This window comes from Chlorocebus sabaeus, chromosome 3 (assembly GCF_047675955.1).
Source record: "Chlorocebus sabaeus isolate Y175 chromosome 3, mChlSab1.0.hap1, whole genome shotgun sequence".
Lineage (NCBI taxonomy): Eukaryota > Metazoa > Chordata > Mammalia > Primates > Cercopithecidae > Chlorocebus > Chlorocebus sabaeus.
Window position 1 is genome coordinate 7,796,509 of NC_132906.1, and position 16,918 is coordinate 7,813,426.

The 16,918-nt window shown below is 44.1% G+C and overlaps 1 protein-coding gene across 1 annotated transcript; it reads left to right on the forward strand.

Moving 5' to 3' along the window:
* Nucleotides 1-1,139: 1,139 nt before the first annotated feature.
* On the forward strand, nt 1,140-2,166 carry LOC103214202 (eukaryotic initiation factor 4A-I-like). The gene has a single exon (XM_037986869.2). It carries the CDS (start codon nt 1,202-1,204, stop codon nt 2,081-2,083), a length of 882 nt encoding a protein of 293 aa, XP_037842797.2. The 5' UTR covers nt 1,140-1,201; the 3' UTR covers nt 2,084-2,166.
* The last annotated feature ends 14,752 nt before the right edge of the window (nt 2,167-16,918 follow it).

Consider the following 16,918-nt stretch of genomic DNA (forward strand, 5'->3'; position numbering starts at 1 on the left):
ACATGAGGTACCTAGGGTAGTCCAATTCATAGAGACAGAAAGTAGAACGGTGATTGCCAGGCGCTGGAACGGGGGCAATGAGGAGCTTGTGTTTAATGGGTGCAGAGCTTTAGTTTTGCAAGATGGAAAGGTTCTGGAGAGGGATGGTGGTGACGGTTGCACAACAGTGCTACTGAACTGTACACTTAAAAATACTTACGGTTGCACATTTTAGGTATATAGTTTTATTTTATTCTATTTTTGGCCACAATAAAAAGAAAAAGAGAGAGAAATAACCTGTAACATAATCTTGCCAAAAAAAAAAGCAATTTAAATCTGATCAAGCCTCTCAATCTAACTACCAATTTATAGAAAATGTGGGACAGAGGAACATGTTACCAAGGTCACTTGGAAGCAATCAGCAAAACCCAGACTGTGGGAAACTCTACAGGAAAAACAGCCAAATTTCTTTAATAAATTGCAAGAAAATAAAGTAGAAGGCAGAAGAAACCACAGATTAAAGGATTCTTTTTTTTTTTTTTTTTTTTGAGATGGAGTCTCGCACTGTCGCCCAGGCTGGAGTGCAGTGGCGCGATCGTGGCTCACTGCAAGCTCCGCCTCCCGGGTTCACGCCATTCTCCTGCCTCAGCCTCCCAAGTCGCTGGGACTACAGGTGCCTGCCACCATGCCTGGCTCATTTTTTGTATTTTTAGTAGAGACGGGGTTTCACCATGTTAGCCAGGATGGTCTCGATCTCCTGACCTTGTGATCCGCCCACCTCGGCCTCCCAAAGTGCTGGAATTATAGGCGTGAGTCATGGTGCCTGGCCCACAGTTTCACTCTTGTTGCCTAGGCTGGAGTGCATTGGCACCATCTCAGCTCACTGCAACCTCTGCCTCCCGGGTTCAAGCAATTCTCCCGCTTCAGCCTTCCTAGTAGCTGGGATTACAGGCATGCATCACCACACCTGGTTAATTTTGTATTTTTAGTAGAGATGGGGTTTCTCCATGTTGGTCAGGCTGGTCTTGAACTCCCGACCTCAGGTGATCCACCTGCCTTGGCCTCCCAAAGTGCTGGGATTATAGGCGTGAGCTACCACGCCCAGCCAAGGACATCTACCATTAGATGCCATCTACCATTAGATACCAAGGTAGAGCAAGCCATTCTACCTTGTATCAAGGGTTATGATGTGATCGCTCAAGCCCAATCTGGCACTGGGAAAATGGCCACATTTTCCATATCAATTCTGCAGCAGATTGAATTAGATCTAAAAGCCACCCAGGCCTTGGTCCTCACACCCACTCGAGAATTGGCTCAGCAGACACAGAAGGTGGTCATGGCACTAGGAGACTACATGGGTGCCTCCTGTCACGCCTGTATCGGGGGCACCAACATTAGTGCTGAGGTGCAGAAACAGCAGATGGAAGCTCCCCATATCATCGTGGGTACCCCTGGCCATGTGTTTGATACGCTTAACCGGAGATACCTGTCTCCCAAATACATCAAGATGTTTGTACTGGACAAAGCTGATGAAATGTTAAGCTGTGGATTCAAGGACCAGATCTATGGCATATTCCAAAAGCTCCACAGCAACACCCAGGTATTTTTGCCGTCAGCTACAATGCCTTCTGATGTGCTTGAGGTGACCAAGAAGTTCATGAGGGACCCCATTCGGATTCTTGTCAAGAAGGAAGAGTTGACCCTGGAGGGTATCCGCCAATTCTACATCAACGTAGAACGAGAAGAGGGGAAGCTGGACACACTGCGTGACTTGTATGAAACCCTGACCATCACCCAGGCAGTCGTCTTCCTCAACACCCAAAGGAAGGTGGACTGGCTCACCGAGAAGATGCGTGCTCGAGATTTCACTGTCTCGGCCATGCATGGAGATACGGACCAAAAAGAACGAGACATGATCATGAGGGAGTTTGCTTCTGGCTCTAGCAGAGTTTTGATTACCACTGACCTGCTGGCCAGAGCCATTGATGTGCAGCAGGTTTCTTTAGTCATCAGCTACGACCTTCCCACCCACAGGGAAAACATTTCCACAGAACGAGCCGAGGTGGACAGTTTGGCCGTAAAGGTGTGGCTATTAACATGGTGACAGAAGAAGACAAGAGGACTCTTCGAGACATCGAGACCTTCTACAACACCTCCATGAGGAAATGCCCCTCAATGTTGCTGACTTCTTCTGAGGGGCTGTCCTGCTTCCTAGCCCCAGCCAGAGTTCAATCTTGGGGGGCTGAGGAGCAGCAGGGGTGGGGGAGGGAAGGAAGCCAAGGGATGGACATCTTGTCATTTTTTTTTCTTTGAATAAATGTCACTTTTTGAGGCAAAAAAAAGAACGAATTTTTCCGAAAGAAAAAGTTGCTCATATGAAGAGCATCAAACACACTGTAGCATATATTCCATAAAATATGGTATGGTAGATTGTTACACTGATGGTCCTCAATACATCACATCTCCCTGAACTCATCTCCTTGCATAGTTCCCTCTCACATTGATGCTAGGTTTGGCGGCGTGACTTGCTTCAATCAATGAGATATTGGCAAGACCGATGCAAGCAGAGGCTTGAAAAGCAATTTACAATGGGACCTACTCTCTCCAGCTGGTAGGGATTCTTCCTTCAATACGTGGACAGCCCAAGCTAGCCTCCTAAAGGGCGAAAGAACACATGGAGGGAGACTCAGCCAGCCCAGCCATCCTAGCCAAGACCTGGCCACACGATTGAGCACTACCAACACCGCTCAGAGCACAGATCAGCTGTCCTAGCTTAGCACGGTCCAAATTACTAACCCATAAATTAGTAAGCAAATGAATAGCTGCTTCAAGCCACTATGTTTTGAGATCAGGGGTAGGTAAATGGCGTTACTGTTGCTTTTGTTTCCCTCTCTGTGACCCTCACCCTCACTGTTGCCTGCCAGGCCAGGTAGTGGTTGTGAGGGAGGAGGATCTGGGAGAAGATCTGGGAAAAGACCTGGCCGATGACAGAAATAACCTCACTGGGAATAAACTGCACTCCATCTGCACATCCCGATGGTCCTATCAGTTGCTAATAATCAAAAGCCAAAAGCCTTTCACTGTGAACTTAATGGAATCTTCTCTAAAACCCTTTCCACATACCTGAACACTACCTGGGTCACTGCTGTAGGCTATAAAAGAACTTTATGAGCCCAGCTATGTGCAGAGAAAGAGACCCTTTAAATACTTTTTAGTCCATACATGCTAGCCTGTTATCTTTCCTCAAAGCAATCCATTCTCACCAACATATAGGAAAGAACTGAGTCCCAAACTCATTCTTATGACCATATAATTTTTCCCTATGAAAATATTACTCAGCTCCTTCATGGGTTTGGGGGAGGGGAATGGGATGTCTCTATCCATTTCATTGCACTTGCTATCGTTCTTGATAGATGAGTACCTAAATGAAAGTACTCACCTATTACCAACAGGGCATATGTATTGAGCTAGTGGTTTAATAGAAGAGATGGATTTTTGCTGCTATCCTCTCTCCTTTGTGATCAACACATGTATGTAGAGAAAGCTCTGAGGCACTTTATTCTAAGCAAGTGTGGTGAACAGTAACACCTGCCACTTGGGCTTAGGGAGGCATCAAGAAACAGAAAATCAGACAGACGTGATTTGCATAATGGTTCCAGAATTTAGGGTTTGATTTTGGGTAAGCTACTGAACCTCTCTGAGTCTCATCTAGAAAATGAGGCCGAAGCTATGCTCCTCACTGGGTTCAGGCAAGAATCCCTAAGGTGCTGTGTTTAAATCAGGGCCCATGATAAATGGTCTTAGTATCTGTTGGGCTCACTCCACTTTCCCTTTAGTCACCATATGCATTGTGGGAGCTAAAGGCATCACTTCAGTTCTGATGTTTTGTGTGACCACAGGCCAGAACCCAAGAAAAAACAGAACATGATTATTGGTGGCTATAATCAAGAATGAAAGGATCCCTTATTCTAGAAGTTTGCAGTATCAGATGGAGCTCACTGATTCAGACTGACAGCTACAACTGGGCAAACCAGCCCGAGACAAATAACAAATGTGTTAATTAGTGAAATGTAATGAATAAAGAAATGGTGCAAGAGTTTTTGGTGTGGTTGTGTGACGAATGACCCGTGCATGGCAGGTCCAGACAGGATGGGTTTTGGGGGTGGGGGAAGGAGAGAACCATCATCCTGGTCCCAGTTTACTGGGAAAGGTTCTGTGAGCGAAGTGTGATTTTAGAATTATTTGAATATTGGTAGGAGGGGGCTTTTGGAGTGAAGTGGGCGTTCCAGGTAGAGGGTGTGGCCTGAGACATATTTCAAGGGACAGTCAGAGTAGAAGGAAGCAAACGCCAAGCCACACACAATATTATTCAAAATCAGTAGTGAAGGAGGAAATCACAGATGGGGTCTGTGATTTTCTGAAAAGTTGGCAAATTGAGTCTTTCAGAAATGCACAAATATGTTTCCTCTAACATGGGTATCAGTTCAGTTGAGGGCCCAGATTTAGAGTGAGGTGCAGGGGGCTTGGAGCCCTTACAAAGGGGACCAGCAGTTGAGGCCTGCATGAGGAAAAGATAAAAGGACGGGGCTAGTTTACTGGGGACACCACATGGTGTAGGAGAGACCAGGTGCCTTCTTATATTCTCGATGAGGGCTCTGGAAAACATGTAGTTGCTTCTTCGGCTCCTGTGAATGGCAGAGTGGAAGAAAGGACTTCAGCGTCAGCAGAAGAATATAGAAGAGACAAGGAAAAATCAGTGTCTCATAGGACATGCAACAAAAGCACAGTTTAATCAGAGGCCCACGAAATTTCAATCCTAGGAGTTCTTTCCAGACAGGAGAAATCCACTCTGTCTTCATGCCCCATTTGTTCATAATCCCTCAGTTTATGACATTCAATAAGTGGACATTTACAAGATCCAAATTCATAATACAGACTATAACCTTAGCATACTCGACACCCAAGGATTTGCCATGATACATTGTTCAGGTCCTCTTGAGCTTAAACTTTCAGGAAACCGGCTCCCTCCCCCTGGAATTTTCTACTGGATTTCCCATAGACTCTGCTGCAGTTCTGCTCTCTCTTCCGCTCAGACAGATCTTTGCGTTTCTTCAAACCAGGAACTGCCTTCCAAGGGGGCTCACACAAACTGCAACTGAGCTGCTGGAGAGACATGCCCCTATCACGGAATGTGGAGGAGGGAGATTGGAGGTGGACGGGTTCTGCAGCAGCCAGGAGCAAACATATCCACACTCACAATTTTGAGGGGGTCAATTCTTAAAATACATTATATAGATGTTACGGCACAGACTGCTGTATGTTCACCAAATTCCTCCCAGCATACAGTGAGTCGACGTTTTTTAGTTTATCTTGCAGCCAGTTGGAGCTGTATGGTGAATCTTGGGGAAGTAGGAATGATGTGTGGTGCTTCCAAGCCTGGCTCTTAAGAAAACTCCTGCAAGATCCTCCATGTTCTCTCTTTCTTCCTTTGACTACTGGCCAGAGCCAGATCTAGTGAAGGACAGTAAGCCCTTGGGGACAGCAGACCTGACCATCTGGGTCTGGTCAGCAGCTAAGGGAAAAAAGAAGACTATAAAGCCCAAGGCGACAGAAGAGCTCTAGCTGGAAGGAGACTGAGCCCTGAGTACGTGCATGGAACACTCCTTCCCCCACCAACTCACACGGGACTACCATAAGAGAAAAATAAACTTTGATTGTGTAGGGTCACTGAGGTGTAGGAGGCTGTTTGTTATAGTACTTGGTCTACCCTGGCTAATCCACATGGAGATTAGAGACCGCCTCCTGTCTGGGCTCTATACACCAGTGTGTGTTAAAATGGGTGCCTCAGGGGAGGGTTTAGCCAAGCGGCCTGAGCTATGAGGCCAGAGATGATGAATGGAAATGAATAGATGTTTAAAGAAATTAGGGGTAGCATCAGGTGAAAAAGTAAGGTAACGCTTCAAAATCTATTCCATGCCAAGAGAATTCACTATGGAAATAATATTATTTTCAACAAATGGTGCTAGGACAACTGAATATCCACATGCAAAAGAATAAAGTTGGATCTTTCCCTTACACTGTACATGAAAATTCCTCCAAATATATCATAGATCTAAATATAAAAGCTAAAACTACAAAACTCCTAGAAGAAAACAGGAGTAAGTCTTTGTGGACTTGGGTTAGGCAAAACCTTCTTAGATATATAATGCCGAAAGCACAACAAAAAAAATAAACTGGACTTCCATCAAAATTAAAAACCTTTGTGATTCAAAGGACACAATCAAGAAAGTGAAGACAAGCCACACAATGGGAGAAAATAATTACAAATCATATATTTCATAAGCAACTTGAATCCAGAAGTGTTACAGCTCAACAATAAAAAAGACAACTCGATTTACAAATGAGCAAATAATCGGAATGAAAATTTCTCCGAAGAAGATATACGGATGGCCAACAAGCCCAGGAAAAGATGCTCTACATTACTAGTCATTAAGAAAATACAAATCAAAACCACGATGAGATACCATCTCACACCCACTAGGTGCCTAAAATAAAGAAATCAGATAACAAGTATTGGTGAGGGTGTAGAGAGATTGGAACCTTTGTACATTGCTGGTGGAAATGTAAAATGGTACAGCCTCTCTGGAAAATATTTTGCAGTTCTTCAAATAGTTAATCGCAGAGTTAGCATATTACCCCCGCAATTTCACTCCTAGGTAGGTGAATACTCAACATAAATGAAAATTTACGCCCACAAAAAATCTTGTACATGAATATTCATAGCAGCATTTATTCATAATAGTCAAAAAGTGGAAACAAACCAAATATCCATCAACTGATGAAAGGACAAAAAAAGGTAGTATATCCAACCACAGGAATATTATGCAACAATAAAAAAGAATGAGGTATGTACTGACAAATGCTGCAACATGGATGAACCTTGAACACGTTACGTTATGTGTAAGAAGTGGGTCAGAAAAGCCCATCTATTGTATGGTGCCATTTACATGAAATGTCCAGGTAGACAAATCTCTGGAGACCAAAAGAAGACTAGTGGTTGCCTCATTCTTGGAAGGGAGAGGAGAGGAGAGGGAAGACTAGTGGGAAATGGGGAGTGACTGCTAATGGGCACAGGGTTTCTTTTTTTCTTTTTTTTTGAGACGGAGTCTCGCTGTGTTACCCAGGCTGCAGTGCGATGGCACGATCTCAGCTCACTGCAACCTCTGCCATCCAGGTTCAAGCGATTCTCCTGCCTCAGTCTCCTGAGTAGCTGGGATTATAGGCATGAGCCACCCTGCCTGGCTAATTTTTGTATTTTTAGTAGAAACAGGGTTTTACCGTGTTGGCCAGGCTGGTCTCCAACTCCTGACCTCAGGTGATCCAACTGCCTCAGCCTCCCAAAGTGCTGGGATTACAGGCGTGAGCCACTGCACCCAGTCCCAGGGTTTCTTTTTAGGGTGTTGAGCATATCCTAAAATTGATTGTGGTGTCAGCTGCACAATTTTGTGAATATACTAAAATTCATTGTACACTTTAAATAAGTGAATTATATGGTCTGTGAATTGTATCTTAATAAAGCCGTTAACAATCTTTTCTGAATTATTTTCTATTTCATTATATAATGAAATATTTCCAACTACAGAATGTCATAATGCCCCAGTACACAACAATTACGCTGCAAATGAAGGGCCGATATTATGGTCCAGCACACATTGCTCAGGACAACTGTCCTCAGAGGCCACCAAGCTGGACTGCCCACAGCACCCCAAGGCCCATGGAAACTTAAGCAAATCTATTCCTAAGAAACTTCAGAGGGTCTTTTGCAGTGATATGCTGGTAAATGTTTAATTGCTGACTCTGGTGGGGGTGGGGGGGAAAAAAAGGAAAGAAGCCAAAGCCCCGAACTACAGCATTTACCAATTTCCCTAATGCAAGCACTCCCACCCTGGCCAATTTCAAGCTACCAACGTGAGGCCACTGAGCATACGGTTGAGGAAGAGACGGCTGGTAAGATTCCATCTATAATATTGCCACCATACAGATTTAACAGATATAAGTAACCTCAAAAGCATAACAAATAGTAAAACAAGTAATAATTAGGAGTTTTGAGCATTTAACACTTTTATTTTTAATATGATTTATTTAATTGGAAGGTTGTATAATTTTTAGTAATGGATGTGTTTATCAGCCGCTTGGTAAATTTCCTGAAAACTTAAAAATTGGCTCTATGAGCTGGTCTCCAGCGACCACTGGGTCTCTAGGTTTATTTCAGTCTGTGGCTGGTTACAGGAAGCGAAGGAACAAATGAGCAAAGTTTCTGTCTCTTCTTACACTCCCATGTCAAGCGTGCCTTTCCCTTGAATCAACAGAACTCCGCTGCCTCCCTAATCCAGACTCAGGCAATTCCCGGAAGACTGTAAATTGATTGGGAGTTTCCTTTTTCTTCTTATTTAAATGAAATTTCTGGCTTATGGTTCTACTCAGCATATTCACCTTCATCCCCTAATATTCTGCCCCATCCCAGGTCCATGCCCAAATAAAAATAACAAGGGAACAAGAAGAGGGCAGGCAGGGGCTGCAGCTCATTTAATACCTTCTGTATATGCTTCAGAAGGATGATGCTCAGGTGCCTTCGCTTCACAATCAATGAATTTTGAAGTTACAAGTAATTTGGCTTGAATCTATCACCTCCCCACCCAGAGTCAAACGAACCAAGAGAGTGGCAATTCCGTGCAAAAGGTCTGCAGACATTTTCAGGCTGTTGGCCCTAAAAGCTTGAGGTAATATGTTTAGAACAGAATTCAGGTTTGTTTTGTTTGTCTCTTTGGTTTGTCAAAACAAATTGAACCTTTAAGTACAGAGCGAGGGCTGCTCATGGCCTCCTAGGAAGACAAGGGTACAGGGGCCTCTCCCTTCTTCTCCTAGTGAGCTGGTGCCCATCCCGGACCCCCAGGGAGGATGAAGCAGTCCTACCTTGATGCCCCCAGAGCTCTTTGTTTACTTTTCCATTACTGCACTCCGTCAATAAATACTTACTGAGAACCCAGTATGTGCTAGGTAGCTGGATATTCTGTCATGACATGAACAAGTGTCCGTCCTCAGGGGCCCTAGAAGTCTATTGGGAGAGTTCATCACTTTGAAGCCTGGCTCCTCATGCACCTCACATACAGGTTGAAGTCAGCTACATGAGGAGTCCGTACCACACACCATGATGGGTTTCCAGAGCACTATCGTGGGTACTCAGAAAAGTTTGTTGTATGAATGAAATCGATCTATAGAGGAGGCTATTCCTTGGGCCCAGGTCTCTGAAAGCTCTTAATGAAAGATCTACCCTAAAGGCACCTGAAAGTCTTTAATCTCCCAGAATCCAGACACAAATATCCCAACTGAAATCTTCCCCATGACTTACTCACGTATCCTTAAGCCACAGATTGACTTCATAGCCACAGATCCGTGAATGAATACGTGAATCAGTAACTTAAGAGCAGCTTAAATTTCTGGGTCAGAGACACCCTGAAGAGAGAGCAAAGTGATTGTTTAAAAGACATGTTAAGATTCCTGGAGGCTGCAGGAAGAAGGAGACTTCTGGGAGGGGGTCTATTTTCAGCCAGCCATTGCATAAGAACTTAAGAAAAGGGTTTTTTGTTGTTGTTGTTGTTGTTGATTGAAAGAAAAAAGGGGAACCAAAGAACAGATGGGTATTTTCCAAACCCTTTCAGCCGTGCCCATATATCATCTGCATCACTGTAAATATATGGGACACAAAGTCAAACGCCCGTGCAGAGATGCATAAACACTCAGAGCCCATGTACGCACTCGCACATGTGCAGTCACCGATGACCTGGAGAACCACGGGGGTCTTTGAATTCTAACAACAGATGAGCTCTGGAAAAGAGAAAAGTATTTCATAGGCAACACTGAATAGCAATTTTACAGGCCTAGTTAGTATAAACCCACTGGACTTTTATTAATTAGGTGCATTCTCCTGTAACATTTAAAATGATCTCCTTGATGTCTGATTTTGCACAAATCAAATGGGACCTGCCTATTTTGGAGCATAGGTTATCTGATGTAGTGAATGCCTCCTTTTGTCTATAGAGAAATATTCTGGAAAGGTCATTGTATATGTCCTGTCCAAAGTCGCTTTAAATCAAACAGGAAAAACAATTAGAAAACAAGAATCTATCCACATAATGCATCACATGACTCTACAAACCACTAGATGACTATAGCAATAGTAACTGCTTCACTTGTACAAGGAAGTACTATCTTCATGGTCATTCAAGAGATGGAGCTTTAGGTACTGCAGCTGTGTGTCCATGGGATCACAGAATGAGTTAGAAGGCATCTTACAGGTCTCTTTTAGAGACAGGAGGGCTTAGAATTAGAGGAGAGTTGAATATAGGGGACACTTCACAAAGTAAGCAAGGAGACTGAGTATTGTATAGGCAAGGAAACTGAGGCCTGCAAAGATTTGGACACTCATATGGGGTCCATCAGGATCCTTAATTAAATTATAGGTGTTTGCCTTTGCAAATCTACTCTCCATTTTTCTTCTCCTGTTTGTTCTAGGAGGCCGATCTGCACGGGCTACGTCGGTGGTTCTCAAAGTGTGGTCCCCAGACCACCACAGAACTTGTTAAAAATGCAGATTCTCAGGCCTCACCAGAACCTACTGAATCAGAAACGTTGGGGTGGGGTCCAGCAATCTGTGTTGTACCACACCTTCCAGGGAGTGCTGATGTGTGCTGATGTTAGAGAGCCCTGGCCGACGTCAGACAGGCTGATTAGCCATGGGCTTCCCTCTCGGCCTTGGCAGGTGAGGAACACTGGTAGGAGATCCCAGATAGGAGTGAGTTCAGGGTTGTTTTTTTCCCAGGTTCGTTCCCTGTGGGATTGTCTAGGACTGGCTGCAGCAGGGCACCAATGTCACTATACTTCCCAAGGTAGCCACTGAACAATGTGGCCCCTTCCTTCCAGAGCCAGGACCCACTCCCTCTCCTCACCCTGTAGGTCTGGCGATGGTAACAGTCCCAGTTGCTTGCTCCAGAACACTGCTCTCTTCCTCATGGTTCCCCTACACTCCACTCTCATCTTGGTAAAGTGTCCCTATATTTGGCCCTCCTCTAATTCTAATTTAGATGTGCCATCTGGGATATTCACCTGATTCACATCCAGATAGAAAGCTGCTTGTCTGGGTCATGAGAATGGAGCCTGGCGTGGCCCCACAAGACTTCTCTCAGAGGGGATAAGAATCTGTCTTATCCCAAATGGCCCTGGGATATTCCTAAATGCCATATTTATAGCAAAAACTCATAAAACTTATTGATAACAAAGATGACCATGACATTTATTGTGTCATTCCCAGGACAAAATGTATTTCTCCCCATAGATGGCCTATCTTGAGTTTATTTTTTTCTTCCTCTCCCCTCTCATTGGCAGGTACCGTGTGGCAAATAACTTGGCTTACCCTGGCTCAAGACCCTCTCCAAGAGCCCCGATCGGTCTTTATCTCCTAAACCCTTGGCTCACAAACTCTTTTCTGTCAAATCCACCCTGCTTCTTCTTGTTTGTTTTCACATTGTGATAAAATACACATACTCTACATTTTACCATCTTGATTATCTTCAAGTGTACAGTTCAGTAGCATTAAGTACATTCACATTGTTGTGTTATCATCCACCACTATCCACCCATAGAACTCTTTTCCTCTTGTAAAACTGAAACTCTGTATCCATTCAACAACGCCTCACTTCCCCTCCCTAATCCCAGGCCCTGGGAACCACCATTCTACTTTCTGTCTCTATGTACTTGATGACTAAGTACCTCGATATGAGTGGAATCTACTGTATTTGTCTTTTGGTAACTGGCTAATTTCACTTTGCATCATATTCTCAAGGTTCATGCATGGTGTAGCAAGTGTCAGAATTTCCTTGTAAGGGTAAATAATGTTTCATTGCATGCATGTATCCCATTTTGTTTATTCATTCACTGTTGATGGGTACTTGGGTTGGTCGCTTCACGTTTTAACTATTATGAATAATGCTACTACAAACATGTGTGCACAAATATCTCCCTGAGATTCTGCTTTCAGTTATTTGGGGTATACACCTAGAAGCGGAATTGCTAGATCATATGGTAGCTCTATTTTCAGTTTTTCGAGGAACCGTCATACTGTTTCCTGATAGTGGCTGCATCATTTTACATTCCCACCAACAGTGCACACGAGTTCCAATTGCTCCACATCCTCACCAACACATGTCAATTATTTTTTATAGTAGCCATCCTAATGAGTGTGAAATGGTATCTCACCGTGGTTCCGTTTTTATAAATCTGCCAGGTTACAATGCTCTTTCCTCCACCTAGGATGCCATCCCTACGTGCCTATTAAATATCTTGCCAGTTGAAATCAATCTCCTCCAGCTTCCTATTATTTTAACATGTTGTACCTTTACTCTAACACCTACACTCCCTCCCTTATGCTGTCACTGGTTTTTGTTTTGTTTTGTTTTGTTTTCATTTGCCTGTCTGCTCCATTTGGATGCAAGTTTGAGGACAGATGTCTTGGATTGTTCATCTTTGTATCTCCCAGTGTGTGTTTAGCCCAAGGCAGTACACAGTGTAGGCTCCAAAATCCCAACTGACTTGAAATACTGAAGGCCATCCACTTAGTGGAAAACCCAAAACCAGACCCAGGTTTTGGGCCTCACTCTCAGTTCAGTGCTCTTTCTGCTGGTGAGGGACATTAGAACCACATTAAAAATAAACACGTGTCATGTTTGAAAAAGAGATGTGACTTCCTGACGTTGATTACTCACTTTCCATTTCTTCCTAACGTATTCACACACACACACAAACACCAACATTGTGCTTTCAAGCCCACAAAGTTCATGCTGTGGTCCACGAAGATCAGAGTAACGGGCTTTCTGGCAATCAGCTCTAAATTGGTGCCACATCCTGCACTAATGGTCCTGCCTTTAGACCAGATGGAGGCAGATGTTTTGTGGTTTTCCTCATTGTCGCTTGCCCTGGTGTGTTTTGTTTTCATCCTGATGTGTTTCAGTGCGCTTCCCCTCCTTTGAGGAATTAATGCGCATGTATTGTCTATCCTGATAAAGATGTCTGTGTTCTCACAGAAAATTCAGAAGCAAAATTAAAGGGCAGGAAGTCGATCTAGCCTGGTGTTAAAGTCTTTTGCGATACTGTAAGGAACTGGCCCGAGCATCTTCCATTCATCTCCCATTTTCCTTTAATCTGGGGAATGGGTTCATTCATTGTTTTGCATTCACGTCAACTCTTCGTGGTTTTATCCACAGGGCTTTCCCAGAGATTAGGATTCAGCCCCTGATCCAGCGGCCAACATCCTGCTGACAAGACTGCCATAAGCGCCAAGGACCACTCAGATCTTGAAGAAAGCAGCTCTTCTTATCACATCAGGGAAGAGGCCCCTGTTTGGCACTAAAGCACCAAGTGGGATGTGGTGAGATCACAGGATAAAGGTTACTTCCTGTCTTCAGTCTCTTTGATTTCTTTAAAGACTCTCCAGAGGGAAGTAGATAGAGATGGAAAAGCCCACATTCTTCCTTTTAAAGGACTTCTCAGGGAACTCACCACTCTTAGCCACTGTCCGGGTTTGAGTTAGTCATCTTACTGTTAGTTCCATACACCCTTTGAATAGGCCTGTGACTGTGTTAGAGGTCACACGGACAACCTAAAGAACTTGCATTCAACCGTTTCCTTCCTAATTGACATTGCTGGGCTTCAGTGGCAGGGCCATGTGTCAACAGCCAAAACATCTCCATTGTATTCTTACTTGTAAGTTAATGAATCAATGGCTGTTGATTCTGGAGGCATATCTTGATCCTTTAGGTAGGTGCTCCTGCCCTCCCTGCCACCCTAATTTCCTGTCAGTGCTTGTCCCAGTGGGAATACCACACATCTCATCTCATCTGTGTCTTGGAGAGATAGGGCATGACAGGGATTTTCCAGGACTGCGCTGCCATTTTCCATGAAAAACATCCAGGCGTTCCCTTGTTAGGCATTACTTCCTTTGATCACCAGGCTCCCTCCTAGTCAGGGGTACTTTTCTCAGTCAATTTCAAGCCTCAAGGTCATAGATTCCTTGATAAACACTTGCCTCTCCTTGTAGCTGCTTCTTGCCCTCATTTCTGAGGACTAGACCCCAAGCCAGAAGACAAACATGGGGGGCAGTTGCCATCATTTGATTCAAAAATACACTGAAGTGGGAGTCCAGTCTGAGAGTTAAGGTTTACTCTCTGTACCTTCATTCACTGGTGTGTCCATACCACTATAGTAAGACCATCCCACCCCCGTGGGACAAGAAGAGGAGAGAGGCAATTATGGAACAGGGTTTAAGGGTAAAGGCTTTAGAATCACACTGCCCAGGCTTCTTACTTGTCTCTGCCATTGCTTGTGTGACCTCAGGCAAGTCTAAAAGTCAGCTTGTTCATCTGTAAAATGGAGATATCCCATTTAATCTCCATAACAATCATGTAAAGCTAATTCAGCTAAAACATTTAGTGAAGTATTAGGCACAGAGTAAGTAGAGGATGTTGTTTTTATCTCATATGAAGTCACTAGTCACCTGAAAGAGTGCGTATATATAACCTGGCATGGTTATAAGAAGTCATTTCTAGAGCCCTCTTCCGTGGGCAGCTTTGATCACCGAAGCATCAAGCCATACCCGTCAGGTGGATTCTCAACCCCCCAAGTGTTTGCTCTTCTTGTTCTATACATCCAGTTCCTCTGTTGCCCAAACCTACCCTTGTCCAGAGGCTCCCTGTCCGCCCCATTCAGAATCTGATGGCTGAAACTACGTCAGTGGGGAAGCTATTCTAAGATGTGCATTAATTCAGTTAGAGCATGTGCTGGCCCCAGTGTGAGACATTAGGGGCACAACCTTGAGCCAGGCAGACATGGTCTCTGACCTCAAGGAGCTTACGGTTTGGATTAGAGAGTAGTATAGTTCCCTCTGCTTCAGCCACAGCAGCTTCTTTACGGTCTCCTGAATATGTCAAGCACATTTCTTCCCCAGAGCCTTTGCAATGCCTGCTTCCACACTTGAACATTACCTCCCAGACACCTTCAAGACGTGTTCCCTCCATTCCTTCAAACCTCGAATCAAATGTTCTCTTGTTGTCATTTGTGGGATCTCCATGTGATGAGCCCCTGGTCAGCTGTGGCAGTGTTCTGGCTAAGTCACCTCTGAGGCTACACCTGTGTCGGCACCAGCATTCCTCCCGCATGCTTCAGAAATGTCTCCTTGGCCATTGAAACCACCTCCACAATCTTCCTGTCTTCCCTGGAATCTCTTCGGTAAGAAAGGTGATTTCCCTGTGACCCCACCCTGACTAAGTATGTTCCACCTACGATGCATTCCCTCAAATACACCTTCCTTGTGGCTGGCACCAAGTGAATTGTCTGCTGTTTGCCCTTGGTTCCTCCGCATGTCTGTGGGCTGATTTATCAGTATGCTTCCAGAGGTCAAGAACTATCTGTTTATTTATATGTGTCATTACCAGGTAAATGCATAAATAAGCCAAACGAGAAAACACAGATAAACTTAGCGCCTATCCCAGAGAAGTGACCATGGAGAGTAGTTACTGGTATTAAAGGACAGATTGTTTTCAGCGATGCAGTTTTTCTTTGAGAAGTAGTGTGCGAATGTGGTATTCAAGGTGAATCCTCTCCCCAGCCACTTGTATCCCCATTTGCAGGTGGCCACTGTTGCCTGTTGCATGTGCTCTTTTTTTTTTTCTTCAGGGGTTTTATAATGAGCTTAAGTAGGGGTTTCACTATGGAAGACAAATTACTACAATCTGCTTCATAGTCACATGTGGAAATGACTCTCTTTCCTTCTTTCCTCATCCCAGTCAATGCCTTTCTTCACTTTCCCGTTGAGTTATTTCAATCCAAAGGAGAAAATAAATCAATGTAACAAAAAGAGTTTAAACAAATGTACCCTCCCCACTGTGGACAACTTTATAAGGAACTGCACTTAGCTGAGAGCAGCAGGGTCCTCGTAGCTGCTGAGATGTTAGCCTGAAGCCAATCCCTCTATGAGACCATGTCTGCCTGGCTCAAGGTTGTGCCCCTAATGTCTCACACTGGGGCCCGCATATGCTCCAGATGAATTAATGCACATCTTAGAATAGCTTCCCCACTGACGTAGTTTCAGCCGTCAGATTCTGAATGGGGCGGACAGGGAGCCTCTGGACAAGGGTAGGTTTGGGCAACAGAGGAACTGGATGTATAGAACAAGAAGAGCAAACACTTGGGGGGTTGAGAATCCACCTGACGGGTATGGCTTGATGCTCCAGTGATCAAAGCTGCCTACGGAAGAGGGCTCTGGAAATGACTTCTTATAACCATGCCAGGTTATACAAGTGCACTCTTTCAGTGCATATATATAATTTCTTCACTAATGAAGAGGTATATGGAATTATAATATTGGATATAATTATGTATTTTAAAGTCTATTATAGGCTGGGCATAGTGGCTCGCATCTGTAATCCCAGCACTTTGGGAGGCCGAGGTGGGTGGATCACCTAAGGTCAGGAGTTCGAGACCAGTCAGGCCAACATGGCAAAAGGCCATCTCTACCAAAAAATACAAAAATTAGCTGGGCATGATGGGCGCCTGTAATCCCATTTACTCGAGAGGCTGAGGCAGGAGAATCACTTGAACTCAAGAGGCGGAGGTTGCAGTGAGCCGAGATCGCACCACTGCATTCCAGCCTGGGTGACAGAATGAGAGACCCTGTCTCAAAAATAAATAAATAAGTAAGTAAGTAAATAAATAAATAAATAAAGTCTATCGTAGGAAAAAATCCATCTACACTAGATACCAGTAAATATATATATATAAGATATATGAATATATGTATACTTATATATAAAGTATATGTATATTTTAAGGT

Excerpts from the sequence above, each read along its gene's own strand:
- LOC103214202 (XM_037986869.2), top strand. The coding sequence starts at position 1,202 with ATGGCCACATTTTCCATATCAATTCTGCAGCAGATTGAATTAGATCTA.